At 37.6% G+C, this 26,352-nt stretch overlaps 1 protein-coding gene across 1 annotated transcript in view; it reads left to right on the forward strand.

Annotated features, from left to right (window-relative positions):
* LOC127617821 (MAM domain-containing glycosylphosphatidylinositol anchor protein 1-like) overlaps positions 1–26,352 on the forward strand; it is a 220,963-nt gene that overhangs the window by 104,360 nt on the left and 90,251 nt on the right. Inside the window, exon 5 of the mRNA XM_052089915.1 lies at positions 25,705–25,901. Coding sequence (XP_051945875.1) covers positions 25,705–25,901 — 197 coding nt within the window. The remainder of the gene's footprint in view (positions 1–25,704; positions 25,902–26,352) is intronic.

Consider the following 26,352-nt stretch of genomic DNA (forward strand, 5'->3'; position numbering starts at 1 on the left):
TAAAAAGTAGTTATATGTGCATACACCGCAAGCTACTAACAAAATGATAGAAAGATAAAGTTGTAGTTAAAAATGTAGTTAAGTTAGTAGCATTGCTACTTTCAGTTAACTAATCTCCAACACTGATGCTCAGATAGGAAAGGCCTGATCTTCCTAATGTTGTTAAAATATGCTCGATTGGAATAATTTCAAAGAGATAAAATTCTTAAAATCTGATTTTTTCCCATCTTTGGTATGTATGTGTGTGTAAGAGAGAATGAGAGAGGTTTGCAGATGGCAGGTGGCAGTCTGTTGTGGAAGTAATGGTGTTTTGTTGTCATTTTCAGGTGACAACACCCACCTTGAGTCACACTTCACAAATTCTCTTCCTCACAGAAATCCGTCTTTTACCTGCTCGCTTTCACTCCAAAGGCCCTGAGCTCTTTAACAGGCTTGGTGAAGTGAGAGATTGAAAAATTAATACTTACACACAGACAAACTGCTGACACTGTCGACTCTAGTGTTTCTCTCACAGCTGTTGTAATATGATTCCTAAATTCTTAATTCATGCTGCAGTGGCATTAATAATGAAGCGATGATCTATAGTTTACCTCTCGGGCTTCCATTAGTAGATCACCCACACTGCTGAGGTGCCCACTCGTGTTAAGATAAGAGGATGGAACTAAATTTAGCCTGGCAGATTGGCACATTTGTTTCTCTATAGGTTCGTCCTCTCTTTATATGTGAACAGGGATCAAGAGTGGACATGCTTACAGATCGAGCTGAAGTCAAAACAGGTAATGGTCAGATGATATTGAGGCCAGTGATACAGGAAAAAGCACTTTACCAAATTCTTGTAACATCTGGATGAGAGAGATCACTTACATCCTGGTCTCCCTGGATACGTGAAGCCGCTTTACCTAACCCAATGGGTCAGGGTTAGAATGTTAAGTCTCTGCTGGTAGATGTCGTAACTAAACCTTCAAAAAGCATCTGTCTTCATTGACGGCCATTCAACAGTAGCTGTGTATTCTGATGATTATTTAGCAAGAAGCAAATATGAACATTGCTAATATTTCATTATAGTATAGTCAGCCTGATCTCATGAAAAAAAGAGAAAAAAAACATTTTTGCAATAACATTATGTGGTTTATTACATGTATTATGGTAGTTCTGAGGTTAAATGTCCACTGTGTGCTGCTAAAAGCAGTTTTTAAGGTTAATGCTCTATCGAGTTTTAAATCAACAAAAGCTACTTCCCTACCTTAAACCTTAAACCTAAAGCTAACAGCTAATTTCATAAAAAAAGCAATTGCAACCTCGTCATTTTGTAGTGCTTCTATTACACTTTTGGCTCACGTGTCGACACACATGCTCTTCAGGACTCGTACCCGGTTTTGCATCGCAAGTGCAACACTTTGTCAGTTTAGCTACCGCACAATTTGATCACATGCGAACAAGCTTATAACAAGCTCATAATTTACTCACCCTCCTGGCATCCCAGACGTGTATGACTTTATTTCTTCTACAGTACACAAATTAAGATTTTTAGAAGAATATTTCAGCTCTGCAGGTCCATACAATGCAAGTGAATGGTGACAAAGTTTTATGTGGATTTTGAAGCTCCAAAGTCCACATAAAGGGATCATAAACGTAATACGTATGACTCCAGTGATTAAATCTATGTGTTTAGGCGTGATATAAAAAGTCTGGGTGAGAAACAGATTACAATTTAAGCCATTTTTTTAATAATAAATTCTCCTCCAAGCCCAGTATGGGCCGAAATGCACTGCAAATCACCATAAACAGAAGAAGAAAGTGAAAGTGAAGGAAAAATGACTTACTGTAAATATTGATCTGTTTCTCACCCACACCTATTTTGTCGCTTCAGAAGATATGGATTTAACCACCAGAGTGGTCTGGAATACTTTTATGTTGCCCTTATATGGATTTGGAGCTTTGGCACCCATTAACTTGCATTGAATGGACCCACAGAACTTAAATATTCTTCTAAAATTCTTCATTCATGTCCAGCAGATGAAAGAAAGTCACACACATCTGGGATGGCATGAGAGTGAGTAAATGATAAGAGAATTTTCATTTTTGGGTGAACTATTCCTTTAAAGACTTTTTCCCTTGTCTTCTGCCTTTGACGTCACACCTCAATCAACATTGTGATTATTTCATTTTCTTGCTTCTCCAGAGTAATTAGTAACATTGCAATGTAAAAAAAAAAAAAAAAAAAAAGGAACCCGGCTGCATAACTGAGCACCCATGAGCTAAGACAGAAAATTGAAAATGGCACATTACATGTGATGGCCTGTGCCAGCCGAGAAACTGCCATTAAGAAAAATGACAGCAGATAGCTTTTTTTCAGGCATTTTAGACCTTATTGGTATATAATCACATTAAACGGAGTAAAACTGGAATGTTTGACATTTAGTAGTAATTTAGCTTTAATTGCACATGAATTGATTTGATGAACAAGTCAATGAGGAGTATATTGGGACAACCTAATAAAATAGCTCATTCATTTTGGTATATAAACCCTGCTTTATACAAACAGGTCATAGCAGCTTCAAGGAAGGTTCCAGGTTCAATACAGGTTAAGCTCGGTCCCACAGACGGTCAATATGACTTGTCAATCAGTTTGTGCACAAACAAAAAATCATGTGTACTGTAATGAATGTACTTACAATAGAAGTTTATGGGGCATTCTAAAGGTTTTAAAAGGATAAATATAAAGTTTTATTTTGTCAAAGCACTTACACTTTTGTGTTTTGAAGGTGTTTAACGTTTATCCCTGTGCAATGCCTTGCCCCATACTTCAATTGTAAATGCATTACTGTAAACTTAACATGTCAAAATGGTTGTTGTGGACTGGTTAATGACCACCTTTGACCAGTCAGAAACATTGAAAAACTAGCTACACAGCAAAAAATCTAAAATCGAATGACATTCTCAAATAAATGAATCTTGTTTTAAGGATGTTTAGCTATACAGTATTTTACTGGCTCACAAATATCTTTCATGGACAGTTTGGACAGAATTCGTGTCACTCCAGAAGTGTAGATGACAGCAGTATCTGGCCACACTATTCAAGATGCCATCTTCAATCAACAGCTGAATCACTCTGAGAGAAAAAAGCGCAACCATACATTAAAATTTCACACAAGTAGTAACTGACTGGTGACAATTTGATAGTGATTCATGTGTCCTTTGCAATCAGAGGCAGTAGAGTAATGTGAAAGTTGTTTGTATATTCCAGAGCCATACTAAATATGTGGTGTGCTGATCACTTAGATATCAACTAAATTTAGAAACAGTGCCACGTGGGGTTGTGTTTGAGAAAGATCACTCCCCAGAGACTGACCGCAACTGACTGCAGGATACTCACCGCAGGATACTGAAAACCATCGATTACATCCATCAGAGAAAAACTAAAGGAGTTTAAACTCCCCCAAATTGAATTTTTACGAGAATAAACAGGCTATAATTGTTAAGTCTGTTATGCTGTGTTCATAACTAGTGTTATAGTTGAGTGTTTAATCTTCTATAAAGGAATACTGTAGTTATTTTTTTATTCATTCTAAACATGTATGATTTTCTTTCTTCTGCAGAACACAAAAGGAACAGGCCTATATGGTGTGGTGAAGCTCCAAAATGACCAAATAAAGCACCATAAAAGTGGTCTATACAGCGACTTGTGCGCTATATTCCAAGTATTATTTAGCCATGCGATAGCTACAATAGCAACCGGATCGTTAAGTCAGTGAGTTGAACTTGAGAACCAGATCAACCGATTCGTTGAAAATATCTGATTCAAAAGAGCGATTTGTCAAGATGTTTAGTTACTAATCACATAGCTCACTACTTCTGCACAGTACACGCATAGTATGTGAAGCAATATACTTTACAATTTGAGAGGCCCATGGGCCGGTACACCATGGAGGCACCCTCATGACGTTATTCACCGTTATGTGCTACAGGACCCTTGACAGATTTGGTTGGATTTTTCAAATAGATGGAAGATAAGTTTGTAGCATGTCTAACATGGCCAATTATATGTACTTTTGAATCATGAACCGATTCAAAATCATGTGTAATTAATAGGGATGTGGACACTATTCAAATATTAAAATCACTATTCGGTTATTCTGTGTTTAGAGGTCTTCAACCCAATCTGAGTCCGACGGTAACTGACAAACCTACAGGTTTTGGGCCAGGTTCGGTTCAGTTTTTCAAGTAGGCCATATGTCGAGTTAGAGGATGTTGACACATGTGTCTGCGCTGTTTTTAAATGGTCTTTTATGTAAACATGCACTGGACCACAACTCGGGTCTGTTCCATTTCTTAGACACTGCATTAAGAACTTAAATATTTATAAACGCATCTTGAGACACCTGTGTTCTATTTCACTAGCAGCTTTTTCAGTGCTTGTGTCACAAATCAACATTCTGATGGAGTTCAGGTTGCAAAGAGGAATGTGACTGGATGATTACAGATTGTTTTTCACCTGGCAAAGTTTCAGCACTGGTTAAACATTGAGCCGATGCTTTTTTCCCCCTTTTGCTCGGGTGTGCAGACGATAATTACAAGTTAAATGCTGAATCATTAAAAAATCAAAGCATCCCGAAGAAGTCCTATAATCCATATCATTCGCTGCCGGAGGAAGCAGAATTAGGCTACACATTTTCCATTGATAAAGAATAGGCCTACTCTGTTGCAGACTATTTTTTTCGATTTTAATGTGATTTTATCATTTGAAGATCTATGTATTGTGCTATTTAGGCTCATAGCTCTCTGCACTTTATTCCCTGCTATCTGAGATTGTGTTTGCATTTTTATTGCCATGATTGCAATAAACTTTCTTTATTCCCGAGTCCTGACTTAACCGTTTGAATAACAGAATCTCGCAGTTAATCAAGTATTACAAAACGTTACCGTGCACATATTTAGGGTATTAAGCCATCTTTCACTTAATCATTAAACATGACATGCATGCAGGACTGAAACATTTTAAAGTCCTCTATACTGTTACATTAATTAAGTCGCTTATATTAATTTAAACCATCAGCTTTGTACACAGCCATAATAAATGGCACCTTATCTTTGTGTTTGGAAGCATTTCGTAAATAAGTCTGCATCTCTGTTCTCTGTAGTCCTTAAAATAAACACGCTGCACCTGTGAGATGCAGGTTCCCTGTGTGGTCACCTGAGTGCCTGTGCTCGCACTGCTGTAATCCAGCACACATTCGGCCGAACAAATTGTATTTCACATAAGGCTGACATTTATGTGGATTTATAATAAATGTCTCAAAATAAATAAATAGATAAAGAGTTGATTTAGAGCTTAGGGGCCCTTTGGGTTCAGAAGCCCCTGGGCAACGGATCATTTGGCTCTGTGTTTAATCTGTCCTTGTATATACCTACTATATACTGCAGAAATAGCAAGAGTAGTGCATGGTCTATAGCCCTATTCGGACAGTATAAGGTTTTCCTGTACACACAAAATCGTGTTTCAAAGATGTACTTTGTCATTTAATTCTGCTCGAACAAAACGTGTCTATTTTTTCAATTTACCTACTGTTTTTTGGCTAGCTCCGGGGACCTCTGAGAAATCTTATCTTGGCCAAACAGAAATGTCTGTAATTACAGTCAACACTTTGGATACCGTAATTAAAGCTAAATGTCTTGATGCACTGCCAGGTGTAAATTCATCATGGATTTGGACCATTTTGCCAACGTTAGGGCAAAATAACAGTTGGCGTTTCAAGTTTTGCCTGCATTTTCAGGACACCAACATTTTCAGAAGTTACATCAATATAAAGAATCTGATCTCGGAATGCTCAGACCACGCTTGCAGAATCAGATATGATCCTCACTTTAATTAATTGCTTTTATTATGTACGCAATGTTGCACTACCACATACTGTATACAAGTCGGTTTTTGTTTCATTTGATTTCATCCAATGTAAGTAATTGTAACTTTGAAACGCTAATCCCATCCAAATAGTGCTTATGTCTTTATGTGTCGTGAATATGTCCGTTCCACTGAGCACAGATGGCAATTTTAAAGCCGAGGGACATTAGGAAGTGTGCCGCCTAAATTAAACAGTTCCTAAAGTGATGATAATGTTTTATGATAAAGTCAGTCTGATAAAATCAGTTTGGACAGTATAAGAACACTACAATATGGAGGCTCTACTCTGGAGTGGATTATTTTAGAGGTCTGCATTCCCGAAGAACTCCTACAGGTCTCGCAGGGCTGATCAGAATTCTTGTAGCGTGGGATTAAACTAGCAGACGGTAAATCCATGAGTTGTGTGCAGGAGCGTGTGATCAGAGAAGAGTCTGAAAAATCTGATGTGGATAATAAAGCTTTATTTGTATGCACTTGTTGTCTGTTTGTATGGCTTTCGCTCTATGTGGAAAACAATGTGGGGTTGAGGGAAGGAAGCGGTCGGAAATAAAATATCTGCGGGGCAGAGAGCGGGTCAACATGGAGTAAAATTCAGTGTTTGGGTGCGGGATAGAAACTTGCGGGAGTGGATGTGAACGGGCAAAAAAAAAAACAGTCCCATGCAGACCTCTAGATAAGCGCTTCCCTGGGTGATTTGCACCCTCTGTAAAATACTTTCCTTCTTTTTAATCTTTTAATCAAATTTTTGTTTAAACTGATTAATCTTAGCTATGGATGTATATAAGTAATAGAGTACTTTTTCTGCACCAACTACTCGATTATTAAAAATACTACAATCTCTCCCCAAATCTCGCAGTTACAATTGAGTCCACTGGGGGCACTGTGTGTCATCGAGGTGTTGGATGAGAGAAGATGATAAATTGGCATCTGTTCTTTCAAACAAAGCAACTGGCAACACTTGTTATTTTTCGATTCTTATTCAATTCTGCTCTATTTGTATTTGGTTCTTGTTGGAATCATGCAAACCAGCAGAAGAGGATCTGCTTTTATTGAGGATATATATATATATATATATGGTGAGGATATATATGAGAAACAGTTTATCAAACCAGTATGTGTGGATGTTTGGTCAATTTTTTAAACACCGGCAGAGTGCATTTTATTAAAAGCCAACTTCCACTGCTTGTTTTTGTGAATAATATTGTGTGAAATTATAAAAATTAGATGAGCCTTTATGTAGAATCATCATTTAGATTTGTGCGTTACCCTAATGCCGTCAGTATTGGTTTCTGTGTACATGTTCATTTCGGGTGAGTGCAAATGTTTTACTGCTATTATTAAATCTGTATTTCACAATTTATTAGTAATATTTAATGTTATTATTTCATAAAAAGTAGTTTGTTTAAGTTATCTTATTTTGAAACTGTTCTTGGTAACGTTTTTGAAAGAAACAAAAGATACATTTTCCGTATTTATCATACGTTTTAATTTTAATTTATTGTGGGTAAGAGCACTCGACTTCATAATTACTCAAAATCCTTAATCTTAGCTGACTGGAACATTTGGTCTCATTGTATGTCATTAAATATCATGCTAACCAAACACTCAGTTACGCCACTATTGTGCTTAGTATTGCATTTACATTTACATTTATACATTTGGCAGACGCTTTTATCCATAGTGACTTACAGAGTCCTTATTACAGGGACAATCCCCCTGGAGCAACCTGGAGTTAAGTGCCTTGCTCAAGGACACAATGTTGGTGGCTGTGGGGATTGAACCAGCAACCTTCTGCTTAAAAGTTTAGTGCTTTAGCCCACTACACCACCACCACTCCATTTCAGCTCAAACATCTGCGTATAACAAACAAATCACCCACAATCCAGATTAACTAGGCACTATATGTGCTGGTATAGTGCTGCACATTACATATTTAAAGTAAATGAAGTCAGTGAGCACGTTTACATGAGCAGCAATGTAAGAAACGTAAAATATAAGAAGTACAGGTTTTTGTGACATAACGTGAATAATCATTGGATTATTAGGATTCACTGCTTTGGACATTAAAACGTAAACAGTCATGCGCACAACGCTTGGACAGATTGGATAAAAAATGTCAGCAGTGCCGGTCCACCCTATAGGCAAACTAAGCAAGTTGCTGAGGGCCCCCTATCCGCCAGGGGACCCCCACAATGCCAAAGAAATTATAAATAATGTTACAAACATACTGACATACTGACAAATTTTTGCTTAGGGCCCCAAAAAGGCTAGGACTAGAGCTGAACAGTCTTTTTTTTTCTTTTTTGCTTAAACGTTTACCCCAGTAAAGGCAAGCTATTTAAGGCATTTACATGACCTCAAACGTTTCCACTTATTAATCAAAATGGCTGTAAAATTACTGATGTAAACTCGCTAATTATTTTCAAAAGGAATGCACCATGTGCCTTATACACTTAAGTGAGTGATATTTGCATGACACAGTAGATGTTAATAAACAGGCGTGAAGACTTTATTTAAAGGAATATTCTGGGTTCAATACAAATTAAGCTCAATTGACAGCATTTGTGGCATAATGATGATTACCACAAAAAAATATTTTGACTCGTCCCTCCTTTTCTTTAAAAAAAGCTAAAATCGAGGTTACAGTGAGGCACTTGCAATGGAAGTGAATGGGGCAAACGTTTGGAGGGAATAAATGCAGAAATTTGAAGCTTATAATTTTATAAAGCACTTACATTTATTCTACTGTTAAAACTCATGCATTATTTGAGCAGAAAAGTTGTTTAAATTGACAATTTTACTGTTGTTTTAGGGCTTTAGGGTTTGTTTACATTACTTTGTTAAGGGCAACAAAGCTTCTGTCTATAACTTTACACAGAAAAGGTTTGTAAGTGATTTTACTAAAATCACGTTTACATGCATATTGTTTATTTCCTGTGGCTATACTTTTGAAAAAGTGAGTATTTTAATGTTAAAATTGGCCCCCATTCATTTACAATGTAAGTGCCTCACTAGAGCCTTGATTTCCTCCCCTTTTATTCCCAATTTGGAATGCCCAATTCCCAATGTGCTCCTGGTGGCATATTGACTCGCCTCAATCCGGTGGCGGAGGACGAATCTCAGTTGCCTCCGCTTCTGAGACCGTCAGTCTGTGCGTCTTATCATGTGGCTTGTTGAGCATGTTACCGCGGAGACATAGCACGTGTGGAGGCTTCACTCTAATCTCCGTGGCATCCATGCACAACTTACCATGCACCCCACCAAGAGCAAGAACCACATTATAGTGACCACAAGGAGGTTACCCCATGTGACTCTACCCACCCCAGCAACTGGGCAAATTAGGTTGCTTAGGAGACCTGGCTGGAGTCACTCAGCACGCCTTGAATTCGAACTTGCAACTCCAGGGGTGGTAGTCAGCGTCTTTACTCACTGAGATAACCAGGCTCCCACTTTTTTATTTAAGAAAATAAAGTTTTGTGGTCATCAGTATCATGCCACAAATGCTGTCGATTGAGCTTAACTTGTATTGAACCTGGAATATTCCTTTAAAAGGGATGTTTGGAGGCATTTTGTAGCAATCACGGCAGCAGTTATTTATCAAATGATAATCAATTGATGGAGAAGAGGGCTATAGTATAAATGCTCACAGTATCAAACACACTTTCAGTTTTACTTTTGATATGGTCTCAAAGCAGAAAACCGTTGTTGACCAAATGCACCTATTTGCTTGAGACAATTATCGGTAACTGCCAACACATTTATTATTCTAATGTGTTTTCATGAGCGTTTAATAACGCACCACTCTTAATCGTATCTAAAGTACTTTCAAGTGCAGAAATGCTCCATTGCCCATCAAGCACAGGTATAAACAGTACAGCAGGTGCACATCACCAGTCAACATTAATGAGCAGCAGTTCTTTATACAGCAGGATTTTAATTTTAGTGAGCACTCTGTACTTTTGAATTTTCTGTAGATTCTGGAATTTTTTTGATGTCCATTGAACAAGCTTAAAAACGTGTTCACACTTCAAACGCTCTGCTTAACGATTCATGTTAGCTCAGGATTGTGAGGTGATATGCACAGCTGGAGAAGACATGTAGTTTAGTGAATGTCCAGCTTTACCAGGATGTATCTGTGCGAATCTACCAGCTACAGTGGGACAGATAAACATGTTCCACTCTCCTACAATGTCTAACATATTCTCCCACTTAAGGGCCTCTCAGCTCAACTTTCTGACATTTGAAGACCTACTGACTTTTCCTGCTGTGGCTTCAACATTTTTGAATGCTCTTTTTTTATTTGATCCTTGACCTGGCTAAGGGTTTAATTAATGGTATGAATCACAATATCATTGAAAGTTCATACAACTCAAGGTGTAGTGTACATTAGCAATACAATTTGAAATAAGGTAAAAAAGAAAAAAAAGTTACTGGGCAACCATCGGTCCTCTTTAATCACTAATTACACTGTATATTAATGGTATTAATACAGTTGTTGAAAAGCAGCACAATATGCACTCCCCCTGAGTGCGGCGAGGAAGGAATTACCCGAAGGCTTCCTCGTGATTTTTCGCCTCCTGGAATCCGGTGATAACTACATTCATAGCATCACCAAATAAGCCAGAAGGCGATACCGGGGCATCGAGAAGGAAAACGTTGTCCTTGTCTCTGATGCCTGACAGACTGAGCCATAAGTGTCTCTCCGTGCTGACTAAAGCAGACATAGCGCGGGCCGTCTGCTTGGTCGTGCGGAGAGACAGATCCAGCCTGACTTGCTGCCTGATAAGCCTTCCCCACAAGCGTGGAGGTGGTCCTGCATGGCTTTGTGGGGAGAGTGGGTCTTTTTAACGAAGATGCCGAGCCAGCCGAGAGATAACCCGCAAGTGTCTCTTCAACCGGTGGCATCACCGAATACCCCTGTGCCTCAGCACCCACAATAATCGAATATATCGACATCGAGGGCACGAAGACATAGGAAGTATAAGGTTTCCTCCATGAACGAGAGAGCTCGCCATGGAGGTCATCAAAGAAAGGAAGGGACTATTGAGGCGTTCCCTTCCCTTGGCCACCAGACAGAAATCTGTCCTCCAACTTGGAGCGTTTGGGGGTCTCTTGTTCGCGTTGCCAGTCTAATCCAGTTGCCAAGTCTGGGCACCACACGAGTAATCACCTCGAGTAATTCCTCTGATGATTTATTATCATTCCCGGAATGCTCGGAGGTGGGTAACTCGAAGTCCGCAGACTCAAAAGATTCATGGTCCCCCCATGAACCGAAGAGGCGCCGGCACAAGCTTCAGGATCACAGGAAGGACCAGCTGGATCTTGGGAGAAAGCGAGCGATAGGGACCCGTCTCTCGCTCCTCAGCCAGATCTATGCGAGAGCCCCACGATGGAAGTGTGGGTGCTGACTCTCGGAAGTAAGCAAGATGAGTGCAAAGAATTTTGACTGAGAACAGATCGCAATGCTCGTACCCGCTCATACCTTAACGCAAGAGCAGCATGCTCTTCCCCCAAACATACAAAACATAACTGGTGTGTGTCCCGCTCAGCCATAGAGCGTAAACAAGTGAACACACACCGCTTGCTCTGTCTTTCAGTCATTTTCTTTTTTTTTTTTTTTTTTTAAAGATAAATGTTTCTGCGCACTGCCTAACAAAATCTAACTCCTAACAGAGGAAAGTAGAAAGTTTCTGACAGGCTCATGAAGCACAAACACACACAGAGTGATCTGAAGACAAAAGATCTGACGATGCACCTGTGACGCATCTATTTATAGCCCTGCTACAGGTGCATCCAATGATGTCATCCGCAGAGGCTATAAATTCTGGTCAACTTCATTGATGTGTTGCACACATATTCACAGCTGGTCACACCTAAAGTTGTTCCCAAAGCGCTAAATCATCGCAGCATCAAAGTGTAGCTTTTTGATAGGGAACTTTAAAAAACACATTGTACCTGAATCTAAAACAGTTTCATAAACACTTTTGAGTGATGACTAAAAATAAATTGGCATACCATTTAGGTCAATTGAATTATTCTCATCATTAATATATACATTATGTACAGTATATATTTCAACATTTCAACGTTAACATTTATCGATAACTAAGCTGGTGGAAAACCGATAACCGATTAATCATTTTTTAAATTGATTCATTGAATGTTTTATAGACATTCAGACATCTATACACAGACATCTGTTGCAAGAGTCCAAAATGAACAAAATCCTAGATACGGTTTATTGTTCAACCAAATTCCCAATATAACCAGAATTGTACAGAGTGGTTATCCGAGTTACCATAGACTTTGTCAGTATGAACCAGTCTGCCCATTCTCCGTTGATCTCTCTCATCAACAAGGCGTTTCCGTCCACAAAACTGCCGCTCACTGGATGTTTTTTTTATTTTTGCTCCATTCGGAATAAATTCTAGAGACTCTTGTGCATGAAAATCCCAGGAGATCAGCAGTTACAGAAATATTCAAACAAGCTCATCTGGCGTGAAGACTTTATTTAAAGGAAAATTCTGGGTTTAATACAAATTAAGCTCAATTGACAGCATTTGTGGCTGTAGAGTTGTGTTACTGAGAGTTACACATTATGAAATGAAATGACTAATTATTATTAAATACTAATAAATTACTTAAATGACTAATATTAAATTACACCATTTTCCCCCATTCTAATGGTTGATGTGAACATTAACTGGGGCTTCATCATATCATATTTTACCACTACCCAGTTCTGAATGTAATAAAGATCTGTTCCCTCATGCACAAAGCCAATGTGACTCGATGTAGACATGCAGTATACTCGAAATACAATAAGACCAGCTTGACCTTTTCCCTGGCTTTTGTTAACTGAGGAAAAATAGCAAAAAAAAAAGAAGAAGAAAAAAAAAAAAGCAAATGAATTGGCACTTGGACCACCAGCAGGGTGTAGTCTGGCCCACTCACTCTATTAATCACTCCACCACCTGTTTGTTATTTCAATATCCGTCTTCAAAGATCAGGAAACATAAAGGTTGAGGTCTGTCAGAGCTGTCCATAGCTGTGCTTCAATCGTTCACTGTATAGGCATGCTGGATTATGTCTAGACTGCGTCGCCCACTCGTCCTCTGTGCACCTTATGCTGGGAATCTGTTTGATAGGCAGTCTGTTTTTCCCTGTGTAACAAATATGAGTTGTCCAATATAACATACTGAGAATATATTGTTTTTAAAATAAAGAATGTGTGACTGTTCAGTTTAGTGATTAACCGTCGTAAATTTGTGACATTTATTTTTAAAGGATTTTTTTTTTAGATGCATGCGTTGGACAGCTTGTATCATAGTTAGAATTGAAATTTAAAGGAATATTCTGGATTCAATACAAGATAAGCTCAGTTGATATCATTTGTGCAGTGAATGGGACCAATTTTTAAAGGGTTTAAAGTTAGAAATGTGAAGCTTATAATTTTATAAAAGCACTTAATTCTTCTGTTAAAACTAGTCTGTTATTTGAGCTGTAAAGTTATCATCTTTTTTTACAGTCATTTTTGGGTTTACAGTATTACGTTGTCATGGCAACGAAGTTGTAAAATTAGATATAACTTTGCACAGGAAAGGTTAGTAAGCAATTTTATCACACTAAAGTCATGTTAATACACATATTGTCTAAGTCTTGCGGCTATAATTTTGCATATTTTAACATTTACGGATTGGCCCCATTCACATCCTTTGTAAGTGCCTCACTGTAACCACAATTTGTGCTTTTTTTTTTTTTTATAAAAAAGAGAATAGTCAAACAAATGTTTTTATTTTATTTTTGCTGCACTGATTCAATTGGCTTATTTCTTTCTATAAAGAAGCGGCAACCGCACTATGCTAAAAGACGCCAATGTCCCATTTATTAATAATAATTATCAAAATTATCTGAATTATTTTGTTAAATAATGTAGTTCATATTTCTAACTGTAGGCTGTTTGCCGATATGGCCAAAATAGTAGAAGTCTGAAGTTTGCATACATCTTAGCCAAATACATTTAAACTTAAGTTTTTCACAGTTAAACTTTGCCTGTCTTAAGTCAGTTAGGATCACTACTTTATTTTAAGAATGTGAAATGCCAGAATAATAGTAGAGAGAATGATTTATTTCAGCTTTTATTTCTTTCATCACATTCCCATCTGGGTCAGAAGTTTACATACACTTTGTTAGTATTTGGTAGTATTGCCTTTAAATTGTTTAACTTCTGTCAAACATTTTGGGGAGCCTTCCACAAGCTTCTCACATTATGTTGCTGGACTTTTGTCCCATTCCTCCAGGCAGAACTGGTGTAACTGAGTCAGGTTTGTAGGCCTCCTTGCTCACACATGCTTTTTCAGTTCTGCCCACAAATGTTCTATCAGATTGAGGTCAGGGCTTTGTGATGGCCACTCCAATACCTTGACTTTGTTGTCCTTAAGACATTTTGCCACAACTTTGGAGGTAACTTTGGGCAATTGTCCATTTGGAAGACCCATTTGCGACCAAGCTTTAACTTCCTGGCTGATGTCTTCAGAAGTTGCTTCAATATATCCACATCATTTTCCACCCTCATGATGCCATCTATTAATGGCATCTGGAAGTACACCAGTCCCTCCTTCAGCAAAACTTGATGCTGCCACCCTCATGCTTCACGGTTGGGATGGTATTCTTTGGCTAGCAAACCTCACCCTTTTTCCTCCAAATATAATGATGGTCATTATGGCCAAATAGTTAAATTTTTGTGTCATCAGACCAGACAACATTCCCATGTGCTCTTGCAAATTGTAGTCTGGCTTTTTTATGGCAGTTTTGGAGCAGTGGCTTCTTCCGTGCTGAGCAGCCTTTCAGGTTATGTCGATATAGGACTCGTTTAATTGTGGATATAGATACTTGATGTATCCAACAGCATCTTCACAAGGTTGTTTGCTGTTGTTCTGGGATTGATTTGCACTTGTCGCACCAAACATCGTTCATCTGTAGTAAAAAAAATGCATCCCATGGTGTTTATACTTGCATACTATTGTTTGTACAGATGAACATGGTACCTTCAGGCATTTGGAAATGTATCCCCAAGGATGAACCAGACTTGTAAAGGTCCACAATTTTTTTTCTGAGGTCTTGTCTGATTTCGTTTGATTTTCCCATGATGTCAAGAAAAGAGGCACTGAGTTTGAAGGTAGGGCTTAAAATACATCCACAGGTACACCTCCAATTCAGTACACATCCTTCCAGAAGCTAATTGGCTAGCTGTCTAAAGACTTGACATCATTTTCTGGAATTTTCCAAGCTGCTTAAAGGCACAGTTAACTTAGTGTATGTAAACTTCTGACTCACTGGAATTGTGATATAGTCAATTAAAAGTGAAACAATCTGTCTGTAAACAATTGTTGGAAAAATTACTCATGACATGCACAAAGTAGATGTCCTAAACGACTTGCCAAAACTAAAGTGTGCTAATATGAAATCTGTGGAGAGGTTAAAAAATTAGATGACTTAAACCTAAGTGTATAAACCTAAGTTTCATGGAAACTTCTGACTTCGACTGTACGTACTGAGGAAGAGAGTGAGAAAAATGAGTTGAGCATTTTAAAGAGGCCTGTACATTTTCAGATATAACGAAAAAGAAATATCTCATTCTCAAGGTTTTTCCAATTATAGAAATGTGTGTATAGATAAAGAGGGAAATGAAAGCCCCAAGAAAAAGTGTGACAAAAAGAGAGAACAACATTGAATTCCCTGTGTAACACCGCCTCTACGTTTGGAGCAAAGCCAGTAGTTGTAAAAGAAAAGCTGCATCCAGCAAAACCATGAACTAAAGTGAAAGGTGGGGAAAAGAAAATATAAAGGACTCTTAGAATTAAAGAGCACCTCTATATCAAGATAATCCACAAATGCTTACATTGCATAACGTGTCTGTGTGTGTGTGTGCAATAAGCTGACTATTTTAGGAAAGGTTAAACAAACAGAAGAGCAATAGTCCCTGTGCCGTGGCCTTGTGTTCCAGAGGGCCCAAGCGGGCAGGAAGCGATGGGCCCTCATGCTGGGCACGCGCATCACTGTGGGACCCCCTGGGGCTCTATTGATCTGTAGATGTTAAGCTGTCACCTCCCACACACTCACAGATATTTGCGTCTCAGTCTGTGCCAGAGAGACGTATTAGAGGCATGAGATTTCTAAAGCAGCTCGTTTGAATGATCCATCTGATAGACAGTTTATTCACGCAGGGCTTCGTGCTGCGGCCGCTCTCCACTCTAAACACTCATACAGTTGAAATCAAAACTGACCCTGTTTACTTTCTAAATGCATGTTACTGGTCTTATTGTGCAAGATTCAAAGGTGCTTTTTACTGTATACATGGTTGAGCAGAATACTTAAAGGAACAGTTCACCCAAAATGAAAACTCTCTCATCATTTACTCACCCTCATGCCTTCCCAAATGTGTATGACTTTCTTTATTCTGAAGAACACTAATGAAGCATTTTAGAGAGAGATTAAAAAAAAAATCTTAGCTCTGTAGGTCCATTCAGTGCAGAACTTTGAAGCTCCAAAAAGCACATACAGGCAGCACAAAAGTAATCCATAAGACTCCAGTGGTTAAATCGATATCTTCAGAAGCAATATTTACATTTATGCATTTGGCAGACGCTTTTATCCAAAAAAATAAGTGCACTTATTACAGGGACAATCCCCCCAGAGCAACCTGGAGTTAAGGGCCTTGCTCAAAGGCCCAACAGTGGCATCTTGGTGGTGCTGGGGCTTGGACCCCCGACCATCTGGTCAGTCACCCTGAGCCTTAACCACTGAGCCACCACTGCCTGCATACAATATGATATGTATGGGTGAGAAACAGATCAATGTTTAAGTCCTTTTTACTATAAATTCTCCTCCCTGCCCAGTAGATGGCAATATGCATGAAGAATGTGAGTGGCCAAAAACAAAAGAAGAACTCTCATGAGAGAAGAGAACACTTAGGAGGGCTGGTAAAAGTGGACATTTATATTAAAAAAGGACCTAAATACTGATCTGTTTCTCACACACACTTATCATATCGCTTTAAACACTGGAGTCATATGGATTACTTTTATGCTGCTTGCATATGAAATTGAATAAAAGTCATTGTTGTTTTAGTGCCTCTAGTGTTAATTTCACCAGGAAACTACCGTAATATATTTCACGAGCAAAGTAAAAATCATTTTGCAAACATGTAGATATAATAACTACTAACAATATTAAGTAAAATGGGTTGTGAATGGTGTTTTATTTCATGTAGATTGAAGATGAAAAAAAACCTTTAAATTGTAATTTCTCTAATGCAACATTAAAGGTGCCATGTTTAAGTTGGTGTTCAAATTTTATAATAATTTGTCATTTATTTGTTAAAATACTATACTCTATTTCAGTTTAATGTGCAGACACAACTATGAATAAGCCTTTTATTGATTAACTTCCTGATGAGCGTAAACTGTGGCATTGTGGTGTTTTCAACAAGCTCTGTATGTTTGAGCAGTCCAACACATCAAATTCTGGCTCAACCAATGGGACAAGTTTAGGGTAGGACTAACTGTTTGACTGACCAGTGGCAATTGGTTTCTGGAAAAACTGTTTGAAACAGTCATCTTTTTTACAATTCTGTTAAATAAAAGCTATTCATGTTGGAATAAGTGTGCATATCTAGGTGGGTCTATAATACAAGCATTAAAGTTGATCATTTTTAAAAGATGCGTTTAGAGTAAAAGTGTGTTGATATCATAAAATATCAGGGTCTGAGTAATAGTGAGAAAAATAAGTATTTAGAAAGTCATGAGCAGCCATTAAATTCATGAGTTGAGTGAAAGCGAATAAAACACACAGTTGTTGTAGTACCTCTAGTTTCATTTCCCCTGGAAACTGTAGGGAATTGTACCTGCAAGTTTTGCAAAAATGTATATAGAGACTAGTTTTCACTATGAGACCAGGTTGCATAAAGGTGCAGTGAAAGTGAAAGTGAATGGTGACTGAGACTAACATCCTTCTTTTGTGTTTCATATGAGAAAAAAATGGATTGGAAGCCCATCGGCTCTGAGGCTGTTGATGACATAATTTCCCCTTTTTGTGAAATCCTTTTAATTATTTATCTTTGGTCAATTGAAGTGGTTACACAACCCCAAAATACTTTCAAAAATCTACATTCTCTTCTAAGACACGGTTAGTCTTTGCTTTAGAAACTTCTATTCCTCCCACAGCATGTTTATAATCGATCACAAAGCACTTTGTCCAGACAGTCATTTTAATGGAAAATTCCCATTCCTCCACCCAAAAAAATATGTTTCTATTGCTTGCCAACTCATGGTTAATGAGTGCTGATGTGGCTTTGCAGTTCGATATATGCAGGCTAAAGACAGGATGATTCATTACATAATTAAATTACCCACAAGCTATCATCTAATTAAAGATCACACAATGTTTCTTTAATAATTGGTTGATGGTGTAAATTTAGAGCATTTCTGGTTAATAACTGCAAATCAATACAGTATCTGTCAATAATCAGTGAGATTACCAGGGTTATTTTGAATAATTAGAGGTGCTGTTTTGCCTCTGGCTGCTTACTGATTAACTCATTTGAATAGCTGACCAGGTTACCATCCTCATGATGTCTATCTCCAGTTCATCGTAAAGAGTTTATAGTGACATTTATGCAGTTCTATATCAAGTAGCTTCAGCTTCAGATGGCAACCCATGGATGCCAAAGTCTCCATGATATTCTCAATGTTAGATTAGTCTCAGATCCCTGCTTTAATGCAAGTTAGAGGGCTGGTTTACTACTTAGTATTTGGGGTTTGTTTAAATCCCTAAGCCCAAGTATGAGCAATGGGAATTTTGATGCTTGCTTTAACAAACACCACTTGAAGGCTTGATAGCAGTAATTGAAATGTACAACTCTACTGTGAAACATCTTACTTACATTGCTCTGTACATAATATACAGTTTTTTGTTCTTTATATAACAGATTGTATTAGATTTGCACTACGTGTGTGTATGTGGGTATGTATGAAGGTGAGTGTATGTACGTATAGGTATAATTATTTATTTTGTGTTCTTTTCTGTTTTTAATTACCTATGTCTTGCTGCTGTTTTTGGTATTGTTTGTATTGTTGTAGACTGGAAGCTCCTGTCACCTAGACAAATTCCTTGTATGTGTAAGCATACTTGGCAATAAAGCTGATTCTGATTCTTCTGATTCTGATTCTTTATCAAGCCAACAGTTTTCCCCATGCTGTTCTCTTCCACATTTTTTTCCTGGCTGTTATGTAATGTAATGTTAAACGAGGCATTAATCACATGCTGTACATACATTGACATCCTATATGCCCAGGAGATTTGTGGATATGGCTTGCATTATGTTATTGGGAGTCTAAATATTCCCAGACAAGTCGATAGCTCGTCCAGTAAGAAAAATGGCAGGGCGACCAATATCTTGCTAGAGGAAAAAAATTAAAACAAGACAAACTTCTAACATCAGCCATTACTCTGGGAGCCCAATTAAAAAACAGGATCAGTGTACAACGCCATCTGTAGACACAAGCTAGGAGTGTGTATGTGTGTTTTGTTTGTATTTATGTGTGTCAAAGTCCCTAGAAACTCTAGGGCAATTAACTGAACAGCCAGAGCACAAGCAATTATATAAAGTCCCTCTGTGTCTCTTCTTTGGAATTATTTTCCTGTTAGGTGGTGGTGACCCAGGAAGTACTTGGTTGGTTTGTGAACCCCTCACCCAGTGGACTTCTGGCCTGCAAGCTTTACCTGGGATTTTTAATTAAAACAGCACCCTAGTTCAAAGCACTTCCAAGAAGTAGTTTTAAGCCAGTGGGGTTGACTAAATGTCTAATTTCCTGCTGCGGGGCAGAAACTAGGAAGGGCCGAGTGTAATTAGCCGATATGAGGAAGAAGAGGCTGCAGGTGTGTGGAGAGTCAGGGAGTTTTTGATCAGTCTGTGTCTGAACTACATTTTCAAGGCTGGGGTTTTTATTAAAATGGTCTGAAACCACCAATTCTTTGGCCAAATTAATTGGAGTTTCTTATAGTAAACGAAAAACCACAATTAGCTCTCTGCAACAACTAATTTGTTTCTCTAAGACTGCAATTAAATGGCTTGGAGAGCAAATGGGGACTTTAACTTACAGTGTCATGCTGCACAGAAATTAATTTTCAGAAGAGATCTCAACAAACTGTGCTCAGATTTACCAAAGTCTGCAATCAAAAGACAGAGGGTTTAAAGGCATGTTCCAGGTACAGCAAGTTAAGCTCAATTGACAGCATTTGTGGAAAAAAGTTGATTACCAAACAATAAACAAAACAAACTCCTGACCCATATTTGCATGATTTTATGCACTGCAGCCACATGGTTGGCTGATTAGATAAGCGCATGGATGATTGTTGGTGCCAGATGGGCTAAACTGAGTATTTCTGTAACTGCTGATCTCCTGGGATTTTCACATACAACATGTCTCTAGAATTTACTCTGAATGGTGCCAGAAACAAAAAACATCCAGTGAGCGCCAGTTCTGTGGATGGAAATGCCTTGTTGATGAGAGGTCAATGGAAAATGGCCAGACTGGTTCGAACTGACAAAGTCTACAGTAACGCTCTGTACAATTGTGGTAAGAATAATAGAGTTGGTGCTGTTTTGACAGTACGAGGGGGACCTACACAATATTAGGCAGGTGGTTTTAATGTTGTGGCTGATCAGTGTGTGTGTATATATATATATACATATATACATATATACATATACATATATATATACAGGGTTGGGAGGGTTACTTTTGAAATTTATTCCACGACAGATTACAGAATACATGCTGTAAAATGTCTCAAGGTCAGTAACATATTCTAAATACTTTGGATTATTTCATCAGCACTGGTTGATTTTTCACTTGTTTTGACTATAAAAGCTCTACCAGTACAGTAAGACAAAATACACATGTTAAAAATACATTCTCTGAAAAACCTAAATATCTTATGCAGTGTTGTTTCTAAAACAAGATCAATCAAATTGATTTTGTTTTAAGCATTTTTAGATCTTTTTTTTTTTTACAAGAAAACAATAAAAAATAAATATTATCAAGAATATGATTTTTACCCTAATATCAAAGATCTTACTAGAAAAAAGAAATGATTATCCAATGTGAATTTTCTTGATAAAAAAAATATGATCGTGTCTGGTAACATGTGCATGTAAAATGGCTAGAAATTGCATTTTACACAATAACACAAGGCTCATTTCTATTTCTTCTGCTCCAAAATTACTTACTTACTTAAATTAACATACTTCTCTGTCTGCTCGTACTGAATGTCACACATCATAAGAAAGTGTTTCACCGCTGTTCAAATGCACTTTGGATCGCATCATTTATATGTATAAATGTTTCCATCTGAAAGGACAAAATATTAAATGAAACCAATGACAATAACATGCAAAGTAATCTCTTCAGTAATCAAATTACTTTTTGAATGTAACTTTTTTAAATTTATTCTAAATACCAATGATTTAAATTGAAATTTTAGTGAAATACAGTTACTTATATTTAGTATTTTAAATACGTAATCCTGTTACATGTATTCCTTTACTCCCCAACCCTGCTTAATCATGCGATTATCTAATCAGTAAATCATGTGGAAGCAGTGCAATTCATAAAATCATGAATGGAAAAAAAAGTGATCTCAGTGATTTCGACTCTGTGTGTGTGTGTGTGTGTGTGTGTATATATATATATATATATATTTCAGTAATTCACTTTCAATGGAAGTGAATGGGGCCAGTCCATAAACATTGCATTTAGGGCTTGGAAATTTAGCATGTTCATTTCTGTGATTAATAGTTAACTGTTTAACGTTTAAAAATAAAATATAAAATAATGCAATTAATGCAGCTTCCAATTTTTTCACTTATGTTTTTACTCACTTCCTGTTGCTAAATTTGTCATATAAAAATTAGCTGAAGGTGCACTCTCAACTTGTCCGCACATCCTAGAACAGAAACTGATTGTATAGAGCAGTGCATGCTTATTCATCACACGCAACACATGTCCCGGGCATAATAAACACAGGAGCGGATTTAGTGTATGGAGAATGGAGACCTCACCCGCAAGCGGTGAGCCAGGTGTGGGAGAGATACAGGCTAGCTGTAATATCTCTTTGCATCGCACCAAAACACTCATTCACTTTACATTAGCCCTTACTTATATTTGAATGTTTGTTTTAGTGTACCACGATTAATGTAATATGAATTTTGTGTGAAAGTTAGTTAGAAGTCACTTACTAACATTGTCTGTTTAAATTTGCATCTAGTAATACAACTTCATTGGCATGAACACAGATAGATTTTATCACACTAAAGTCATCTCAGCACAAATAGTGTTAACATCTTGTGGCTATAATTTTGAAACGTGGGTATTTTAATGTTTATGGACTCATTCACTTCTAGTGTTAGTGCTGCACTTTAACCCCAATTTTGGCTTCTTTTTTTTAATTAACACATGATGAGTTGAAAATATTTTCTGTGGTAATCAACATTATGCCACAAATGCTGTCGAATGAGTTTAACTTGTATTGAACCCAGAACCCAGAATTGAATCTTCCAGACCAAACTATCAGAGCCATTCATATTCATTTTTAAAGCACGATTCATTATTTCTCCCAATCAGTCACAAAATTATCCTCAGGGTAGTGGAGACTTTTGTATTTCTAGGAAATCTTGCATATACATTCAGTATTCTGTGTATAAAATGTGTGTATAAGCACCATAAAACACTGTTTTATGCCTAACCATGTTTACAACTCTCATTTTTGAGTTTAACACACCTTTGATACCATTAGCTTCTAACTAACTTCCTTGAAAGAGTATTAATTGTGCAATAAGTTAAAATATATTAAGAAAGTATTGACTTGTGCACATATTGCACATTGACCTTTGATCTTTTTGACCCCTAGAGTTGCCCCTCTGGGATGTCAGCTCTCAGATACTGTGAACCATCTTTTATTGAGTAGGGAATATCAGATGTCCCCCACTTCAGGCTCTACTTATTTATAATTTACTTCAGAGAATTTAGTAACAAATCTGGTCATTTAAAGGGAGTCATATCATACATGTTTCATTACTTAAAAATGTTCCCTGAGGGCCAATTATTATGTTAGTACAGTTTTTGCCATCATAATTCAGTTAATCATGACTTTGTAGTAGGGGTGAAGCCATTATCTATATTTGTATCTGCATCTGTTCATATGACAAAATTATCTGTATCTGTCTCTGAATAAAAATAATAAATGAAATGCCCATTTTTAAATGTTACTCTTACATTTATAGCTTCTATTATTAAAATATGCCTTTTATATGCCTTTTCATAATAATAGCCAAATAATATAATAATAATAATAATAATAATAATTGTATAAGAAATTATAATAATAATAATACCCTGTGATGGACTGGCAACCTGTCCATGGTGTTACCCTTCCTACGACCCGAGACAGCTGGGATAGGCTCCAGCACTACCGTGACCCTGCATAGGACAAGAAGCTATAGAAGATGGATGGATAATAATTATTATTGGCCCAATAGCCCAATTATTATTTTAAAAACTATATAATTTATTAAAATTTTTCTTACCAGATGAAGCTGAATTCGTAGGCTACATGAACTGTGGAATATGTTGAGAACTGTGAATTCTCCTGCTATTTTTGATATTAATACCTGCATGAAACTGAATTTTCATATGTTTCTCAGATTCTTCATTTATATAAGGAGGAATATTCAGAATAGATGACAATTCTATAGAGCATTTCAATCTTTATGGAGCATTTTGTTTCAGAATAAAGTCTTAACCAGATAATAACCTTAATCACTGATGTGGACATAGATTTGGTCAACTTTAAGAGACGGCTAGACTAAGTCATCACTTCAGGTCAGGAATTTAACATCAAACTCTGGTTTAGGCTACACCGCAAATTAATACATGGGATACGTTTCTTTCTTTCTTTCTGTGTTTCTTTCTTTCTTTCTTTCTTTGTTTTACGCTGTGTTATTACACATTATACTCTAGTCTTGCAATCCTAGCAGTGGTGATACAATGCAAAAGCATGCATTTAAAAAATAAAGGACACACACCTGATCTAACTGTTCTTGTAGAGGCACTGGCAGAATGTGTGGTCAGTGAACAGTGAAAAGGCCAATTTTGATAATGCTTTGTAATTGAGCTAAAGAGAAAATTAAAGGGAAACCTTATAAAGAAGAACTTTGCTGTGCATTCTGTGTTGTGCATATGTGCTCATTATATCCAACTGTTCTGCTCATGCTCGTGTGATGCTCCATTTCAGGCATAGTGAAATGTTAAATAATGCACGAGATGCTGGTAGGATCAAACGCAATACCTGCCTCTGTTTGCGCTCCTATGTATGTAGAAGTGTGTGTGTGTGTGTGTGTGTGTGTGTGTGTGTGTGTGTGTGTGTGTAGAGAGAGTGAGAGTTGGTGGGCTAAAGTGGAATATAGCTATAATAATATATCTCAATATGTTCCAGACTTTTACTGTATTCAGTGTATATCTTGATATTTATGTAATTGCATTGAAACACTGTAGAGGGGATCATTTATTTTCAGGGTCATTGTGATGTGGCTTAGTGCGCTCCCTGGATTAATCTCCATGGAAATAGCAGTGAATTCCTTACGGATCAACATATTTTTGGTAACATTTTGGCAACTAAATTTAGTCAGGCCTTGTAAACTGATGCTTACAGCTATTTCAGAAGCTAAAAAGAAAGTGATTTAAATGTGCTTTCAGTCTCTCTCTCTCTCTCTCTCTCTCTCTCTCTCTCACACACACACACACACACACACACACACACAATGTTGGTGCGGCTATCCTTATGAGGGCTCATTTGATGTTTATTATGTTTTTTAAGCAATTTGAATTATGAGGACACTAGAAATGTCCCCATGTAATTACTAGTTTGTAACCCCAAAAAATGTCCTCGTAAACCACCCAAACTCGCCCCCACACACACACACACACACACACACACACACACACACACACACACACACACACACACACACACACACACACAGTATATTAGACAGATTTCTAAAGCAGTAGGGAACTGGAAATCAAAATGGATTTGGGAATCCCTCAGCAGAAAGGTCAGGTTTCAGACTGTCTCATAGATCTAACCTTAACAAATCAATACCAAACTCCCAAGACAGACCCAGACCAGACCTAGACCAATGCCAGACCCAATAAGGCAGACCCAGACCAACACAAGACCCCCTAAAACAGAGGCCAAGTCCAATTCCAGACCCCCCAAGACAGACCCTGACCAACACCAGACCCCCTAAGACAGACTCAGATAAATACCAGACCGCCTAAATCTGAACCAAGACTAGACCCCTTGATGCCCAAATCCAGACCAAGGATCTTGGTCCAAGATCCGTTTGAATGAACTGAAATCTGAAAAAACGAATTTATCACAATATTCTTTTCAAACACTGAGTCTCTTTGCACTGGGGCCAGTAGCCGGTAATGGAATTCTCTTGTGAATTCTCTGTAATGGAGAAGATAGTGTGCTAAGCACTGGTTACGGTAATTAACACATTTATTGAAGTTGTAATAGACTGTATACTATAAAACCCAAGAGCCAGACCCAAAGACCACAAGATCAAGACTCTAAATCCATGGGTTCAGAGACTGTACCTTTAAGATTACCCCATTAAAAAGATTACATTTTCCTAATCTAAATTAATTCTCGTTTTCTCTGTGTGTGTGTTTCAGATCTGGATAAGCCCGTGCTCACAGTGCACCAGACGGTGGGCGATGTACGAGGGAACTACTATCTGGAGAAAACAGTGTTTTTACGCTGTACGGTGAACTCTAATCCTCCAGCGCGCTTTATCTGGAAAAGGGGAAATAGACAGATAGAACAAAGCAAAGACAATGGGGTGGACATCTACGAGCCTCTATATACACAGGTAAATCACACACTAACAAAAATTGGCCTGGGAGTCGATCGGGAAAAATGATAAATTCTTTGATTCTGAGGTGTTGGGTGGGAATTGAGAGTCGACTCCACTTCTCAAAGATTTAGACCGTGTGCTTAGAAAGAGTAGACCTAGATTTATTTTTAATAAAAAATTTCAAGATATCTTATCATTCATACTATTAATGAACGTAGTGTAATTTTACTTCATGGCTCTGTGGCATTACCAAAACATTGCTCTGTTTATTTGAGAATTACAACCGGCCCGACACAACATAATTGGCTCAATGGCTAGAGTTTAGGGTGGGACTATCTTTTTGGTTGATTGGGGGAGGTTCTAGAATCCTGTTTGAAACCAGCGATCATTTTTTCAACTCTGTATAGTTGTGCACACACCTCAGCTTCATTTATAGTTCATAATCATTTCAGACAACCACAGGAGA

Source organism: Xyrauchen texanus, chromosome 24 (genome assembly GCF_025860055.1).
Source record: "Xyrauchen texanus isolate HMW12.3.18 chromosome 24, RBS_HiC_50CHRs, whole genome shotgun sequence".
Classification (NCBI taxonomy): Eukaryota; Metazoa; Chordata; class Actinopteri; order Cypriniformes; family Catostomidae; genus Xyrauchen; species Xyrauchen texanus.